The 14,954-nt window shown below is 42.1% G+C and overlaps 1 protein-coding gene across 1 annotated transcript in view; it reads right to left on the reverse strand.

The window, feature by feature from the left end:
• The window catches only part of LOC139407805 (opsin-5-like), a 34,188-nt gene extending 19,616 nt beyond the window's left edge, over positions 1-14,572 (reverse strand). The window contains exon 1 of the mRNA XM_071151668.1: positions 14,440-14,572. Within this exon, the coding sequence (XP_071007769.1) occupies positions 14,440-14,572 (133 nt within the window). The remainder of the gene's footprint in view (positions 1-14,439) is intronic.
• Positions 14,573-14,954: the final 382 nt, after the last annotated feature.

Here is a 14,954-nt window from a genome sequence, read left to right on the forward strand (position 1 = left end):
TTGTTGTCATGTTATGTTGCTACTATGTTGTTGTCATGTTGTGTTCCTACCATGATGTGTTGTCATGTGTTGCTGCCTTGCCATGTTGTTGTCTTAGGTCTCTCTTTATGTAGTGCTGTGTTGTCTCTCTTGTCGTGTTTTGTCCTATAAGACCTTTTTCCTTTTGGTAGGCCGTCATTGTAAATAAGAATTTGTTCTTAACTGACTTGCCCAGTTAAATAAAGGTTAAATGTAAAAAATAAAATACAAATTAAATGAAGAACCAATACAACTTCACACAATACCATTTGGAGAACCTTTAGCAAACAAAGGAATGGTCTGAATGACCTGAACCTGTTTGGTGGGACTGTGAGGTCACCAAGAAATGCCAAACAGACCTGAAGTTGTATGTAATTTATATCCTGAATGTCCTTGTACACAGCAACTCATCACTTTAATGTCAAAGCATCTCCTGTCTCTCTGTTAGACACTTTAGCGTGAGTTGGATGTCCCTGTTCACTGCTGCCTGCCTGTCTCTTTTCCCATCACCACCTTCCAGACTCTGCTCAGTACACCTAAGTACACACATCTGTGGAGGTTAGCAAGGGGCCTCAATGTGGAAGTTACCTCTGCCTGTTGTTTATTGTGTGCCAATTTCGGGTCAGAGACCTTAGGGGGCCTACCATACATCCATGCCATGGTGAGCAGGGGGCCTACCATCCTACCATACATCCATGCCATGGTGAGCAGGGGGCCTACCATTCTACCTTACATCCATGCCATGGTGAGCAGGGGGCCTACCATTCTACCTTACATCCATGCCATGGTGAGCAGGGGGCCTACCATCCTACCTTACATCCATGCCATGGTGAGCAGGGTGCCTACCATTCTACCTTACATCCATGCCATGGTGAGCAGGGGGCCTACCATCCTACCTTACATCCATGCCATGGTGAGCAGGGGGCCTACCATCCTACCTTACATCCATGCTATGGTGAGCACTGGGCCTATCATCCTACCTTACATCCATGCTATGGTGAGCACTGGGCCTATCATCCTACCTTAGTAATACATTCTTATTGATTCAGGTGTTTGTCATGTTCCTATGGACTGTGTTTGTATAGTCTTACAGTAAAATAAACCAACATGGAGTATTACCATATCAACAGAAACACACATTTGGGATCTTAATGGGGGAATTAAAGCAGAGTTTGAAGTTGTGAAAACAACAGATTCCAGCTAAACCGAACCCATGAAAGCATTTTTTATAAACTCAGCAAAAAAGAAACGTCCCTTTTTCAGGGCCCTGTCTTTCAAAGATAATTCGTAAAAATCCAAATAACCGCACAGATCTTCATTGTAAAGGGTTTAAACACTGTTTCCCATGCTTGTTCAATGAACCATAAACAATCAATGAACATGCACCTGTGGAACACTAACAGTTTACAGACGGTAGGCAATTGAGGTCACAGTTATGAAAACTTAGGACACTAAAGAAGCCTTTCTACTGACTTTGAAAAACACCAAAAGAAAGATGCCCAGGGTCCCTGCTCATCTGCGTGAACGTGCCTTAGGCATGCTGCAAGGAGGCATGAGGACTGCAGATGTAGCCAGGGCAATAAATTGCAATGTCCGTACTGTGAGATGCCTAAGACAGCGCTACAGGGAGACAGGACGAACAGCTGATCGTCCTCGCAGTGGCAGACCACAAGTAACAACACCTGCACAGGATCGGTACATCCGAACATCACACCTGCGGGACAGGTACAGGATGGCAACAACAACTGCCTGAGTTACACCAGGAACGCACAATCCCTCCATCAGTGCCCATACTGTCCGCAATAGGCTGAGAGAGGCTGGACTGAGGGTTTGTTGGCCTGTCCTCACCAGACATCACCGGCAACAACGTCGCCTATGGGCACAAACGCACTGTCGCTGGACCAGACAGGACTGGAAAAAAGTGCTCTTCACTGACGAGTCGAGGTTTTGTCTCACCCGGGGTGATGGTCAAATTCGCGTTTATCGTCGAAGGAATGAGCGTTACACCGATGCCTGTACTCTGGTGCGGGATCGATTTGGAGGTGGAGGGTCCGTCATGGTCTGGGGCGGTGTGTCACAACATCATCGGACTGAGCTTGTTGTCACTGCAGGCAATCTCAATGCTGTGCGTTACAGGGAAGACATCCTTCTCCTTCATGTGGTACCCTTCCTGCAGGCTCATCCCTCCAGCATGACAATGCCACCAGCCATACTGCTCGTTCTGTGCATGATTTCCTGCAAGACAGGAATGTCAGTGTTCTGCCATAGCCAGCGATGAGCCCGGATCTCAATCCCATTGAGCACGTCTGGGACCTGTTGGATCGGAGGGTGAGGACTAGGGTCATTCCCCCCAGAAATGTCCGGTAACTTGCAGGTGCCTTGGTGGAAGAGTGGGTTAACATCTCACAGCAAGAACTGGCGAATCTGGTGCAGTCCATGAGGAGGAGATGCACTGCAGTACTTAATACAGCTGGTGGCCACACCAGATACTGACTGTTACTTTTGATTTTGACCTCCCCCCTTTGTTCAGGGACACATTATTACATTTCTGTTAGTCACATGTCTGTGGACCTTGTTCAGTTTATGTTTCAGTTGTTGAATCTTGTTATGTTCATACAAATTTTTACACATGTTAAGTTTGCTGAAAATAAACGCAGTTGACAGTGAGAGGACGTTTCTTTTGTTGCTGAGTTTATATGCTGAAAACCACACCAAAGATACGCGAATCGATCAAGTTAATCATAAATGCCTTTGTTAACCTATAAAGCGTGGTCGTTGAATAGGCAGACTCCACAGTTTCCAAATATCCAACAGATGCCCCATTCAGAACAAATACACAGTAAGAGGATTAGTCCTATTTTCTTGTGATCTCATATTCCATTGAGATGCCAAACACACATTAAAATCAGTCAATCGTTTGGGGTAATTTATGGCATTGCTAGTGGTAGTACTGTTTCTAGCGGGAGAGACTGAGGTGTTTATAGTATGTTCTTGTACAACTGGGCTTATTAGCTAGCATCATTAGCATAGTCAAAGTCAACCAACACAGCTGTAAAGAGAGTGCAGACCAGGGATGGGGATGGTACAGTCCCTCGGAGCAAGTAATGGAGTAGACAGGTGTAGGACTTATGGGTGTTAGGGAGTGAGAGATGGAGGGAGGGAGTGGGAGAGAGACATGGGATTCATGGGACTCAGGAGCTCAGAGGGATAAGCCCCAAATGCAGTTCTCACTGAAAAGCCGCATCAAAATGCATGAGACCCCGGCATGAAGCATCTTCACCGTCCGTCGGTTCATTAGGTCAGGGCAGCAGTTATACAGGGCATTGTAGAGTTTGCAAATGGCTCAGCAAAGTATAAACAAAAAATGAGTCGGTATGAACATTTCTGTGAACACACACAAGGCAGTTGTTGTGGCAAGAGAAACAAAAAATGACAAGAAAATATTTGTGACAGGTGTGCAGCCTGAAGTAAAGAAATAAGTAATCTGACATCCAGGAAAAGAAAACCCTGTTTCCCTACTGACTGCAAGTGATGTTTAATACGACTGTGAGCATATTAAAGAGACAGAGATTGCATAACTGTATCTCTTCATAAATTAATCTATTGATTCCTGTATCTATTCAATCAATTTGAGTCATGGATACAAATCTACCTAATTTCCGAATGTTGCTACGGGCACAGCCAAATAACACAAGTAATGGATTCGACTTCCGCTTTACTTCCGTACTTCAGCGCGCCGATGACAAACTTGCTGGAGTAAATTATTTGAAGGAATCCATTTATAGAGTAAAAAATTAAAGTAAACAAGTATAAGTGTGTAAGTGTAATTTTACATTTATTTCATTCAAGTTAGCTAACGTTACCTTCTAGTAGTTCTGTTGTGATACAAAGAGAAAGATAGAGGACTCATCTTTAGATCTTTGCTATTATAGCATCCGTGACAGCATGGACAGCACCATTGAGGCTACAACCCTAAGGAATCTCTACACAGTTGACTACTATGACTAATTTAAAATGGTGGAAACATGGTGGAAGCCCTCAATGGTGCTGCCCATTGGCCACTCGAGGCCTCTATCATTCTCTATGGTTGTGTCAGCATTAAGGGCCTTCCACCAAGCCAATAACTATACTATAACGATACAAAAAAAACTATAACTATAAAACGATGGTGAGCGTCCACACTAGAGGAAAGTGTATCATTCTACAGTTCTACACCTGTCAATCAACTGATCATTGCATCCTACTGCATGCTGCCTATTAATATGGTGGTAACACAAGACCATTCAGTGATTTCAGGGTGTCATTGTCACAGTGACAACTGCAAATAATACTTAAATGTTCATGTAGGCATTATGAAAAATAATATATTAACTCATATTTAAATGTTGCAATTCAACAACAAACCCTGTTAAGCCTGCACATATTTCAATGTCATTGCCTCCTTGCTCATGTGGTTTGCAAGTGATTTCCATTTTTCAAATGGTTGTCAATTCCTATGGGTCTTCTTTTTCACTGTGCTCATCTCTCTGTCTGTCCTGTTCAACTATTTACAACGCATCAGTGCAACAATGTTATCATAATCGGCCAAAAGTGATCACACCAATGCAATTCCCAGACAGATAATATGGCCTATGCTATAGGCCTGTTTTAAGCCTGCTTCTTTCCCCAGGGCTGTTAGGCCTAGTATAGAAATATGATCAAAATAAATGTCCTATAGCTTTCGCAGCCTAAAGCTTTACCTGGGATTTCAAGAGAAGAGGAATGACCTAATGCTGAGAGACTTGCACAGCCTTTAGCCTATTGTGCACAGGAACTGCTGGAAGAGTGAGGCTAATGATGTTTAGCCAACGTAAGAAGCTAAATATTAGGGCTATACAGAGGTGTAAAGTAGCCAGGAAATATACTTTGAAGTACTACTTAAATCTGTACTTTACTTTAATATTCAAATTTTTTACAACTTTTAATTTACTCCACTACATTCCTAAAGAAAATATGTACTTTTTACTCCCATACCTTTTCACTGACACCCAAAAGTATTCTTTACATTTCGAATATGGTCCAATTCACGCACCTATCAATATAATGCGTTGTCATCCTCAGACTCACTAAACACAAGTGAGTGTGCAAAAAAGAAAATCTTGCTGTCTGGTTTGCGTAATATAAGGACATTGATGTGTAGAATTTACTTTGACTTTTGACTTTTACTCAAGTATGACAATTGAGTACCTTTTCCACCACTGTACTTAAGTACATTTAAAACCAGATACTTTTAGACTTTCACTTTTAGACTTTTTTTAAGTAGTATTTTACTGGGTGACTTTCACTTTTACTTGAGTCATTTTCTATTACCTATTATTAGGTATCTTTACTTTTACTTAAATATAACAACTGAGTACTTTTTCCACCACTGGGGCTATAGACTAAATATTTACCTGTCAAAGTGCAAGAAAACGAAGTTAACAGATGATGAAATGGCAGATCTTTGCTTTACTCTAGACTGCGTTCTAGATCCAGTCAATTCACACAGCTTAAGGAAAAAAAGTTATCAGATAAGGAAATCATAGGTAGTCTACATTATGTGCACTGCCAAAGCTGCGATGAGTCCCCGGGCATGCAGCTTGAAAAGCTACCCTATTGATTATGTTTTTTTAGGGACAATAAATGTATCCTACCTAAGCTACAACAGCAAAATGTAATGTTAATATTGTTTTCAAGAGTACTAAACTGTAGTCTAGGCTGTCAACTGCAGTAAATAGCTTATAGCTCAAAACGCCTGGTATTTTGAATAGTGTGGATGGACCACCAGATGGCAGGCTGTTCCCACAGACAGTAGCCCAGCTCGGCATGTAAGTCCAGGTGATCAGAGGCAATTAAGCACAGCTGACGGTACTAATGAGCTATTCTCTTTCCCCTACAAGAGCGAGGAGGGGGAGACGCAGAAGCGTTTGCTTCTGCAAAGGAGAGGACGTACCTTTCGGAAAGGAGAAGAAGGGGACACACCACTTCTAGGGAATGTTCACCACAGATCTGGACAACCACCCGAAGGGAGCTCTCCACGGACGGATCGTGAAGGCGGTGACACACCTGTGATTTATGTTATAGTTTAAAGATACTCATCTTGTGTTCCTTGTTCTTGTGAAGATATGTTTTCCTTGGGATATCATCCTTGATTTGTGTTTGAGAAGGGTAAAAAATACCTCAATAGAGGACTTTGTTCAATTAAGAACTTGCTACTGACTCATTTATTCCACCTTTCCACTTTAGAGCAACCTCCAAGTACTTCGTCCACTCACAATACATATTCCTTTTGAAATGACTGCATCTAGCCTGCCTGATTGGAAAACCATTTGGATCAGTTGTGGGGGGGGTTTCTCTGCAATTTTAGCCTACAAGGCACACACTAGTAGACCAGTAACATGGTGTACTGCAGTGGCATGTCTTTGTGGATGCCAAGGGAAACTACCATGGGGGGGAATGTATATTTTGTTTTTGTAAATGTCCTTCAATTTGCAAGAGGATGACTATCTCACCGGAGAAAGCATTGAAGCGAGCGAAACCGCACCACTGACCCTGTACGCCTTGATTTGGTCTTATGTACATTACACTACCGTTCAAAAGTTTGGGGTCACTTAAATGTTCTTGTTTTTAAAGATTCACATTTTATTAAAATAATTTCAAATTGATCAGAAATACAGCGTAGACATTATTGTTGTAAATGACTATAATGGAATATCTACATAGGCGTACAGAGGCCCATTATCAGCAACCATCACTCCTGTGTTCCAATGGCACGTTGTGTTAGCTAATCCAAGTTTATCATTTTAGAAGGCTAATTGATCATTAGAACCCTTTTGCAATTGTTTGCACAGCTGAAAACTGTTGCTGATTTAAAGAAGCAATAAAGCTGTCCTTTTGACTAGTTGAGTATCTGGAGCATCAGCATTTGTGGGTTTGATTACAGGCTCAAGTGGCCAGAATTAAGGCCTTCCTTCTGAAACTCGTCAGTCTGTTCTGAGAAATGAAGGCTATTCCATGCGAGAAACTGAAGACCTTGTATAACGCTGTCGTACTCCCTTCACAGAACAGCGCAAACGGTCTCTAACCAGAATAGAAAAAGGAGTGGGAGGCCCTGGTGCACAACTGAGCAAGCGGACAAGTACATTAGTGTCTAGTTTGAGAAAGAAGCCTCGCAACGAGGCGACTCCGGGATGTTGGCCTTCTAGGCAGAGTTCCTCTGGCCAGTGTCTGTTCTTTTTCCCCATCTTAATCTTTTATTTTATTGGCCAGTCTGAGATGGGGCTTTTTCTTTGTAACTCTGCCTAGAAGGCCAGCATCTGGAGTTGCCTCTTCACTGTTGATGTTGATATTTTGCGGGTATTATTTAATGAAGTTGCCAGTTGAGAACTTGTGAGGCGTCTGTTTCTCAAACTAGATGCTCTAATGTACTTGTCCTAATGCTCAGTTGTGCACCGAGGCCTCCCACTCCTCTAATCGAACCCACAAATGCTGATGCTCCAGATACTCAACTAGTCTAAAAGACAGTTTTATTGCTTTAATCAGGGCAAGTTTTCAGCTGTGCTAACAATTGCAAAAGGTTTTCCTAATGATCAATTAGCCTTTTAAAAGGATTAACTTGGATTAGCTAACACAACGTGCCATTGGAACACAGGCATGATGGTTGCTGATAATGGGCCTATGTAGATATTCCATAAAAAAACAGCCGTTTCCAGCTACAATAGTCATTTACAACATTTACAATGTCTACACTGTATTTCTGATCAATTTGATGTCACTTCAATGGACATTTCTTTTGCTTTTCTTTCAAAAACAAGGACATTTCTAAGTGACCCCAAGCTTTTGAACGGCAGTGTAGAAAATGTTGAAATTGTGTTTGTTAAAAGTAGAGACTCAGAGCTACAAAATGGTACATCATACACTGCAGTTGAGGAACATTGAGTCATTCTGCTTTGAAAGTTCCTTGAATGTTTTGGTACATCTACTGGAGAGCTCTGTCTACACCTAGTCAGCATCATTCACAACCTTTTAAGCCTTAGCCCCACCCATCTCTTTAAGGATTCACATGTGCGACCATGTGCTAAACACAGTAAGGTACAGTAGTATAGTAAATAACCAAATAATTCAAGACTAAAAGTGGTTCAAGTAGTGACCTACTATAAGGAAAAACTCCAGGTAAAAATATGTTATCTAGTCCTTGGCCTATATCCTAATCTGACTGAAAGTGTCCAGATAAAAATATTGTATTATTAGATGATGGGTCATGTGAAAGAAATGCTATAAACACAACAACCACATCTAGCTAGGTGGATTGGTCACTATTGTCTAGACATACACATGTTCATGAAATACAATAGATGGCTGTAATCACCCCTAGACACACCTGGCACAATTTTATGGGTCATGTAATTATTCTCTTGTGGAGGCTTTTGTTTAGACATGTAGCTAGCTAGCTAAACAATGAATCATAATCCCCAGTCATAGCTACAGTAAAAATGGATTATCATAGCTAGCCACAATGCATGAAAGTATGAATTTGCAGGTAGCTAACGAGCTAACATTAGGCTATAACTCACAATGGAAATGGCTTTCTGAGATACTAACAATATTACTACACAGATCATATCTTAGCTAGCGAGCCAGCAAGCTAATGTTCGCTAGACTACAAACAATGCACTTAATTTGCAATGAAAACAACTTTCCGAGAAAACATAGAAAAATATATCTGAAAATGTAGCTAGACTCTTACCCGTAAAGATGGATGAACGCTTCATGGCAACGTATCTTTTACATTTGTTTTGTAACTAGCTACAGCTTATTTGGGCTGTTGTGTCAGTCACTCCGGTTCACACTGACAGTGTGCAGAAAGTAGCTCATCACAACTTTTTCCCACTGATCTGTGTCGATAGTGCCTGATAAATTCTGGCCAGCAATGATGAAGAAAGCAGTAGCAACACTTTTGCAGTTCTCCTTGGCTAACGTTAGATCTTTAAAAAAAGCTACACATACTGAGCACCTCTGATTCAGAAGGGTTGGGTTAAATGCAGAAGACACATTTCAGTTGAAGGCATTGTTGTACAACTGACTAGGTATCCACCATTCCCCTTTCATGTTCTAGACAGAAGCGTGCTACATGGCAGACCAATCCAAACCCAGCCCATCCATTATCTCAGCTAATCATGACTAGCAGGAAGGATCCTGTCTTTTCCGTGGCTAAACAAATTAGGCTCGTAATTTAACAATTTATTTGTATTTACAGATGGCTACACGTTTAAGGCACATGAAATGTTGATATGAAATAAATGTTAATGCCTCTCCTGTGAGGTAGTGATGTGCGGCATACGCCTAGTTTCTTGAAACGGGTCATCTATCTGATGCTGTCTGGTCATAAAGAGGAGGACATTGTTGCCGCCCGTAGCATTGAATGCAAGAGTAGCCAGCGAGCATTTGGGGTCCCTTGATAAACAAAATAATAATAATAATAATAATGGTCTAGTGTTGAGCTAAACTGAGTGAGCACAACTGTGAATGGTCCTGGCACGCTAAAAAAGTAAAACAAATCATAGACCATCTTTACTCCACACACAGATGCATACAAAGCTCTCCCCCGCCCTCCTGGCAAATCTGACCATAATTCTATCCTCCTGATTCCTGTTTATAAGCAAAAACTAAAGCAGGAAGTGCCAGTGACTCGCTCAATACGGAAGAGGTCAGATGAAGCGGATGCTACACTACAGGACTGTTTTTCTAGCACAGATAAGAATATTAATCCAATGGCATTGAGGAGTACACCACCTCAATCATTGGCTTCATCAATAAGTGCATCGATGATGTCGTCCCCACAGTGACTGTACATACATATCCCAACCAGAAGCCATGGATTACAGGCAACATCCGCATCGAGTTAAAGGCTAGAGCTACCGATTTCAAGGAGCGGGGAACTAATCTGGACGCTTATAAGAAATCCCGCTATGCCCTCAGACGAGCCATCAAACAAGCAAAGCGTCATTACAGGATTAAGATTGAATCCTACTACACCGGCTCTGAAGCTCGTCAGATGTGGTAGGGCTTGAAAACTATTACGGACTACAAAGGGAAACCCAGACGCGAGCTGCCCAGTGACGCGAGCCTACCAGACGAGCTAGATGCTTTTTATGCTCGCTTCAAGGCAAGCAACACTGAAGCATGCACGAGAGCACCAGCTGTTCTGGATGACTGTGTGATAACACTCTCGGTAGCCGATGTGAACAAAACCTTTAAAAAGGTCAACATTCACAAAGCCGCTGGCCCAGACGGATTACCAGGACATGTACTCAAAGTATGCATGGACCAACTGTCAAGTGTCTTCACTGACATTTTCAACCTCTCCCTGACCAAGTCTGTAATACCTACATGTTTCAAGCAGACCACAATAGTCCCTGTGCCCAAGGAAGCTAAGGTAACCTGCCTAAATGATTACCGTCCCATGGCACTCACGTCGGTAGCCATGAAGTGCTTTGAAAGGCTGGTCATGGCTCACATCAACAGCATCCTCCCGGACACCCTAGACCCACTCCAATTCGCATACCGCCCCAACAGATCCACAGATGAAGCAATCTCAATCGCACTCCACACTGCCCTTTCTCACCTGCACAAAAGGAACACCAATGTGAGAATGTTGTTCTGGGTCGCCCCCAGGTGGTAAGAGTGGGCCACAACATGTCTGCCATGCTGATCCTTAACAGGGGTGTGTACTTAGTCCGCTCCTGTACTCCCTGTTCCCTCCTGTACTCCCTCTTCCTCAATGTGAGTAAGACAAAGGAGCTGATTATGGACTACAGGAAAAGGCGGGCCGAACAGGCCCCCACTAACATCGACGGGGCTGTAGTGGAGCGGGTCGAGAGTTTCAAGTTCCTTGGTGTCCACATCACCAACAAACTATCATGGTCCAAACATACCAAGACAGTCGTGAAGAGGGCATGACAAAACCTTTCCCCCCTCAGGAGACTGAAAAGATTTGGCATGGGTTCTCAGATCCTCAAACGGTTCTACAGCTGCAGAATCAAGAGCATCCTGACCGGTTGCATCACCGCCTGGTATGGCAACTGCTCGGCATCTGACCATAAGGCACTACAGAGGGTAGTGCGAACGGCCCAGTACATCCCTGGGGCCAAGCTTCCTGCCATCCAGGACCTATATAATAGGCGGTGTCAGAGGAAAGCCCATAAAATTGTCAAAGACTCCAGTCACCCAAGTTATAGACTGTCTAGGACCAAAAGGCTCCTCAACAGCTTCTACCCCCAAGCCATAAGATTGCTGAACAATTAATAAAATCGCCTCCGGACAATTTACATTGACCCACCCTCCTCCCTTTTGTACACTGCAGCTACTCGCTATTTATTATCTATGCATTGTCACTTCACCCCTACTTACATGTGCAAAATACCTCGACTAACCTGTACCCCCGCACACTGACTCGGTACCGGTACTACCTGTATATAGCCTCATAATTGTTATTCTTATTGTGTTACTTTTTATTATTATTTTTTTTTTTACTTTAGTCTACTTGGTAGACTATTCTTGAACTGCACTGTTGGTTAAGAGCTTATAAGTAAGCATTTCATGGTAATGTCTGCACTTGTAGTATTAGGTGCATGTGACAGTATTATTTGATTTAATACACACACACACACACACACACAGATAAATCAGAACCATGGACAGCCACATCATATTTAGCTTACGTTAATTGGACTAAATTGTTTTTTGTATGTTTTAGTTGTCACAGTATTAGACTAAGCATAGGTGATTTGATTATGTTGAAATGACAGCTCCTGTTCTCTTTGCGACTTGCGGTAACTCATTGTGGTTCTAAATCAATAGTTGTTTAGTTGTCAGAAAATGTCATAAACATTAATTTGCTTAACAATGCTGCAGGTCATGTAACTGTTATGTTACATGCAATATGCTTTCTAGACTTCACAAGACAGAGGTTGATCTCCGGTTTTGTGATGAAACGAAGGTGTGGTTTAATTTATTCTGCCACTGTGTCTTCTTATTGTCTCGGCCTTGGGCCAAATGTCACAGTCGCAAGACATAAGAACTAACAGGTTATAGAGCAAACAACTCCCGAGTGGCGCAGTGGTCTAAGGCACTGCATCTCAGTGCTAGTGGCGTCACTACAGACCCTGGTTTGATTCCAGGCTGTATCAAAACCAGCCGTCATTGGGTGTCCCATAGGGCGGTGGACCAGCGTCGTCCGGGTTAGAGTTTGGCCAGGGTAGGCCGTCATTGTAAATAAGAATTTGTTCTTAACTGACTTGCCTAGTTAAATAAAAGTTATATATGTATATGTGTGTACATGGATATTTTTTCTAGCGTGACTTCCCCAGTGATTTTACCCATGCACCGCTACTGGTATTTTGACAGGATGTATCAGCTAAAAGAATAATGCTATTGCAGGGATTTCTAGTGGCGCGCATATGAGTTATGATAATGCACAAGCACAGAGGAAGTTGTCTCCATCGTTTCCTCATTTGGCTTCCGGGTTTTAAAAGCATGCAGAAATAAGGTGGATGCAGTTGAAAACCCCAACAGTAAAAAGATGAATTCATATTTTTCCATCCAGTAGCTAAAGCTATGTCTACATTAAAATGCATTTTCAAAGTAGGATGTATTCAGCTTTGATGTTGAGCAAACATCACACCATATTACAGTACCTTCCTCTCCTAAATCAATCTGTTGATAATCGATCTAAGCACATCCTTCGAATACATTTTATATCATAACATTCAAATTCCTAAGGTGAAAAAAAAAGTGTTATGTACTTGAATGACCACAATAATGTATGTTGATTAACATTGGTTGATAGAAGAACATTCTTGATTGACGGATGGATCAAACAACCTGGTGGTCATATAGCATGATATCCCACAATGAAAGCTCATCAGAGCTGTTGACCAATCAGGATGCCAGAACAGTATCAACAGAGAGCTTCTGAACAGCCTCTAACAGGAGTCTCCCATGCCCCGTGCAGTCTGGCTTCTGAACAGCCTCTAACAGGAGTCTCCTATGCCCCGTACAGTCTGGCAGACCAAATAGTGGCCTTTACAACTCAGTAGCCCATAATCAACATGTCTAGAGGCTGTCATAGATCAGTTTGTGTACAGTATGTCCTGTGACTGTGTTAATTAGCATGAACATTCACCCTTCTTGATGTGATAGGAGATAATAATTAATTTAACCTGTTAATAGACTAACCACTAACATCACCATTTGTGTGATACATTGCTGTCAACATTTCATTTTAATCGTTTAGTTGGCTTCGAAGAAGAGGGTTTCCAAGGCAACCTAGCCAACCTAGACAACTTAGCCAACAAAATAACCTGTAATTACTACTGTACCCTTTAGAGGAGAAACACACAGTGGTTTCCAGTGTGGAGTCTGTCTGTATATAAGGAGACGGGCATCTCTTTCTAACTGCATGTTGTTAACTGCTGATACACAGCCACCTCTTGAGTGTTCTTTTAAAGTCCCTTTCATGTCAATGTGCCACATAGCAGGTTATACAGTATATGCATGTCTATTTTATCCACTTTCTCTGTAACGTAGGCAACAGCTACAGTACTCTTCATGTTGTCCACGTAACATCTCCCTTTGGTCCACACAAAAATTGATAGAGGAGGAGAGGTGTACGTTTATAAATTAAACTTTCTATCGTCTTTGAAAAGGTGCAATGAGTGATGGAAAAGTATGTGGAATCATTACAACCAGATTATTGCTATCAATTGCAGCAAAACTGAGAAGCTACTGAATATAGGATCTTCTACATTAGAAAAGAAAAGAACCTTTTCAAATACATGTTGAATCTACAATGTCTTACAGACATAGGCAGTGCTTGATTTGGACTGGTACTCATTTTTGGAGCCGGTACTGTTTATATCTAAGTGCAGGAGCTCCAGAATATTTTTGAGCTAATATTCTATTCTATAGGAGGAAGAGGAGCTTAAGCAGTACTCAGCTCTGGTGAGCTCCTGCCCAAGTCAAGCACTGGATCTAGGATCTTAATTTGAGCCAGTCTCTTTCTTAGAAGGAAAATTTGAATTATTATGTGGATTACATTTTTCATAAAGGAAAATCAAGTGGAAAATGTAAAACTTTCGAAGCCTTTTTAAACCTCAAATACACTACAAGTTTAAAATGGAAAGGTGTCCTGCAACAGGGTGATCAAATTAAGATCCTACATCGGTACACAATGGAAAACCTTGATGAATCACAATTGATTGCAAACATAATCGAATCAGAATGGCTCTCCTTGAGGTGAAGACTGGTTAGGCTATGTCTCAAGGAAGATGAGGATATCAGTGAGTCTATTGATGAGTCTACGTCCCTATGCAGTCTACATTCCTGTACTTTATTGACACTTACCTATGATGCAGATGTAGAAAGCAGCCACGATGTCGGCCTCCTTGGACAGCTTGGAGGCGAAAGGGTCGCCCGCCAGGAGGTAATGGGGGACATAATCGGGGCGAGCTGAGGTGTCATTTCCTATCAGAGCCATGATTAGGAGTGTCAGCAGCTTCCTGGGGAGCCAAAAGAAACAGCAGTAACACACCTGATTACTAACTCACATTCTATTACTGCATTTGTCTTGAATTATCAGTCTGTACCCCCATGATGTTCAGTGCTGTATATTGCCTCTAATGGAAGACAGCGATAAGAGAGAGAATTGAATCAAACACTTGGCCATGAAGAATAAATCCCAGATTAGTCACCATGGGGTTCATTCTAGTTTCCTGCTTCCTGTCCTTGGCTATCTCTCCCTTCACACACTGCACCAGCTCACCTAGGGTGACCACATGTCCCGCATTTGATCAACAAATTCAAACAACAACAAAAAAGGTTGATTTGTTCCATATTTCAGTCTGACATTCCAGCAAAGA

The sequence above is a fragment of the Oncorhynchus clarkii genome, chromosome 4 (assembly GCF_045791955.1).
Source record: "Oncorhynchus clarkii lewisi isolate Uvic-CL-2024 chromosome 4, UVic_Ocla_1.0, whole genome shotgun sequence".
Taxonomy (NCBI): domain Eukaryota; kingdom Metazoa; phylum Chordata; class Actinopteri; order Salmoniformes; family Salmonidae; genus Oncorhynchus; species Oncorhynchus clarkii.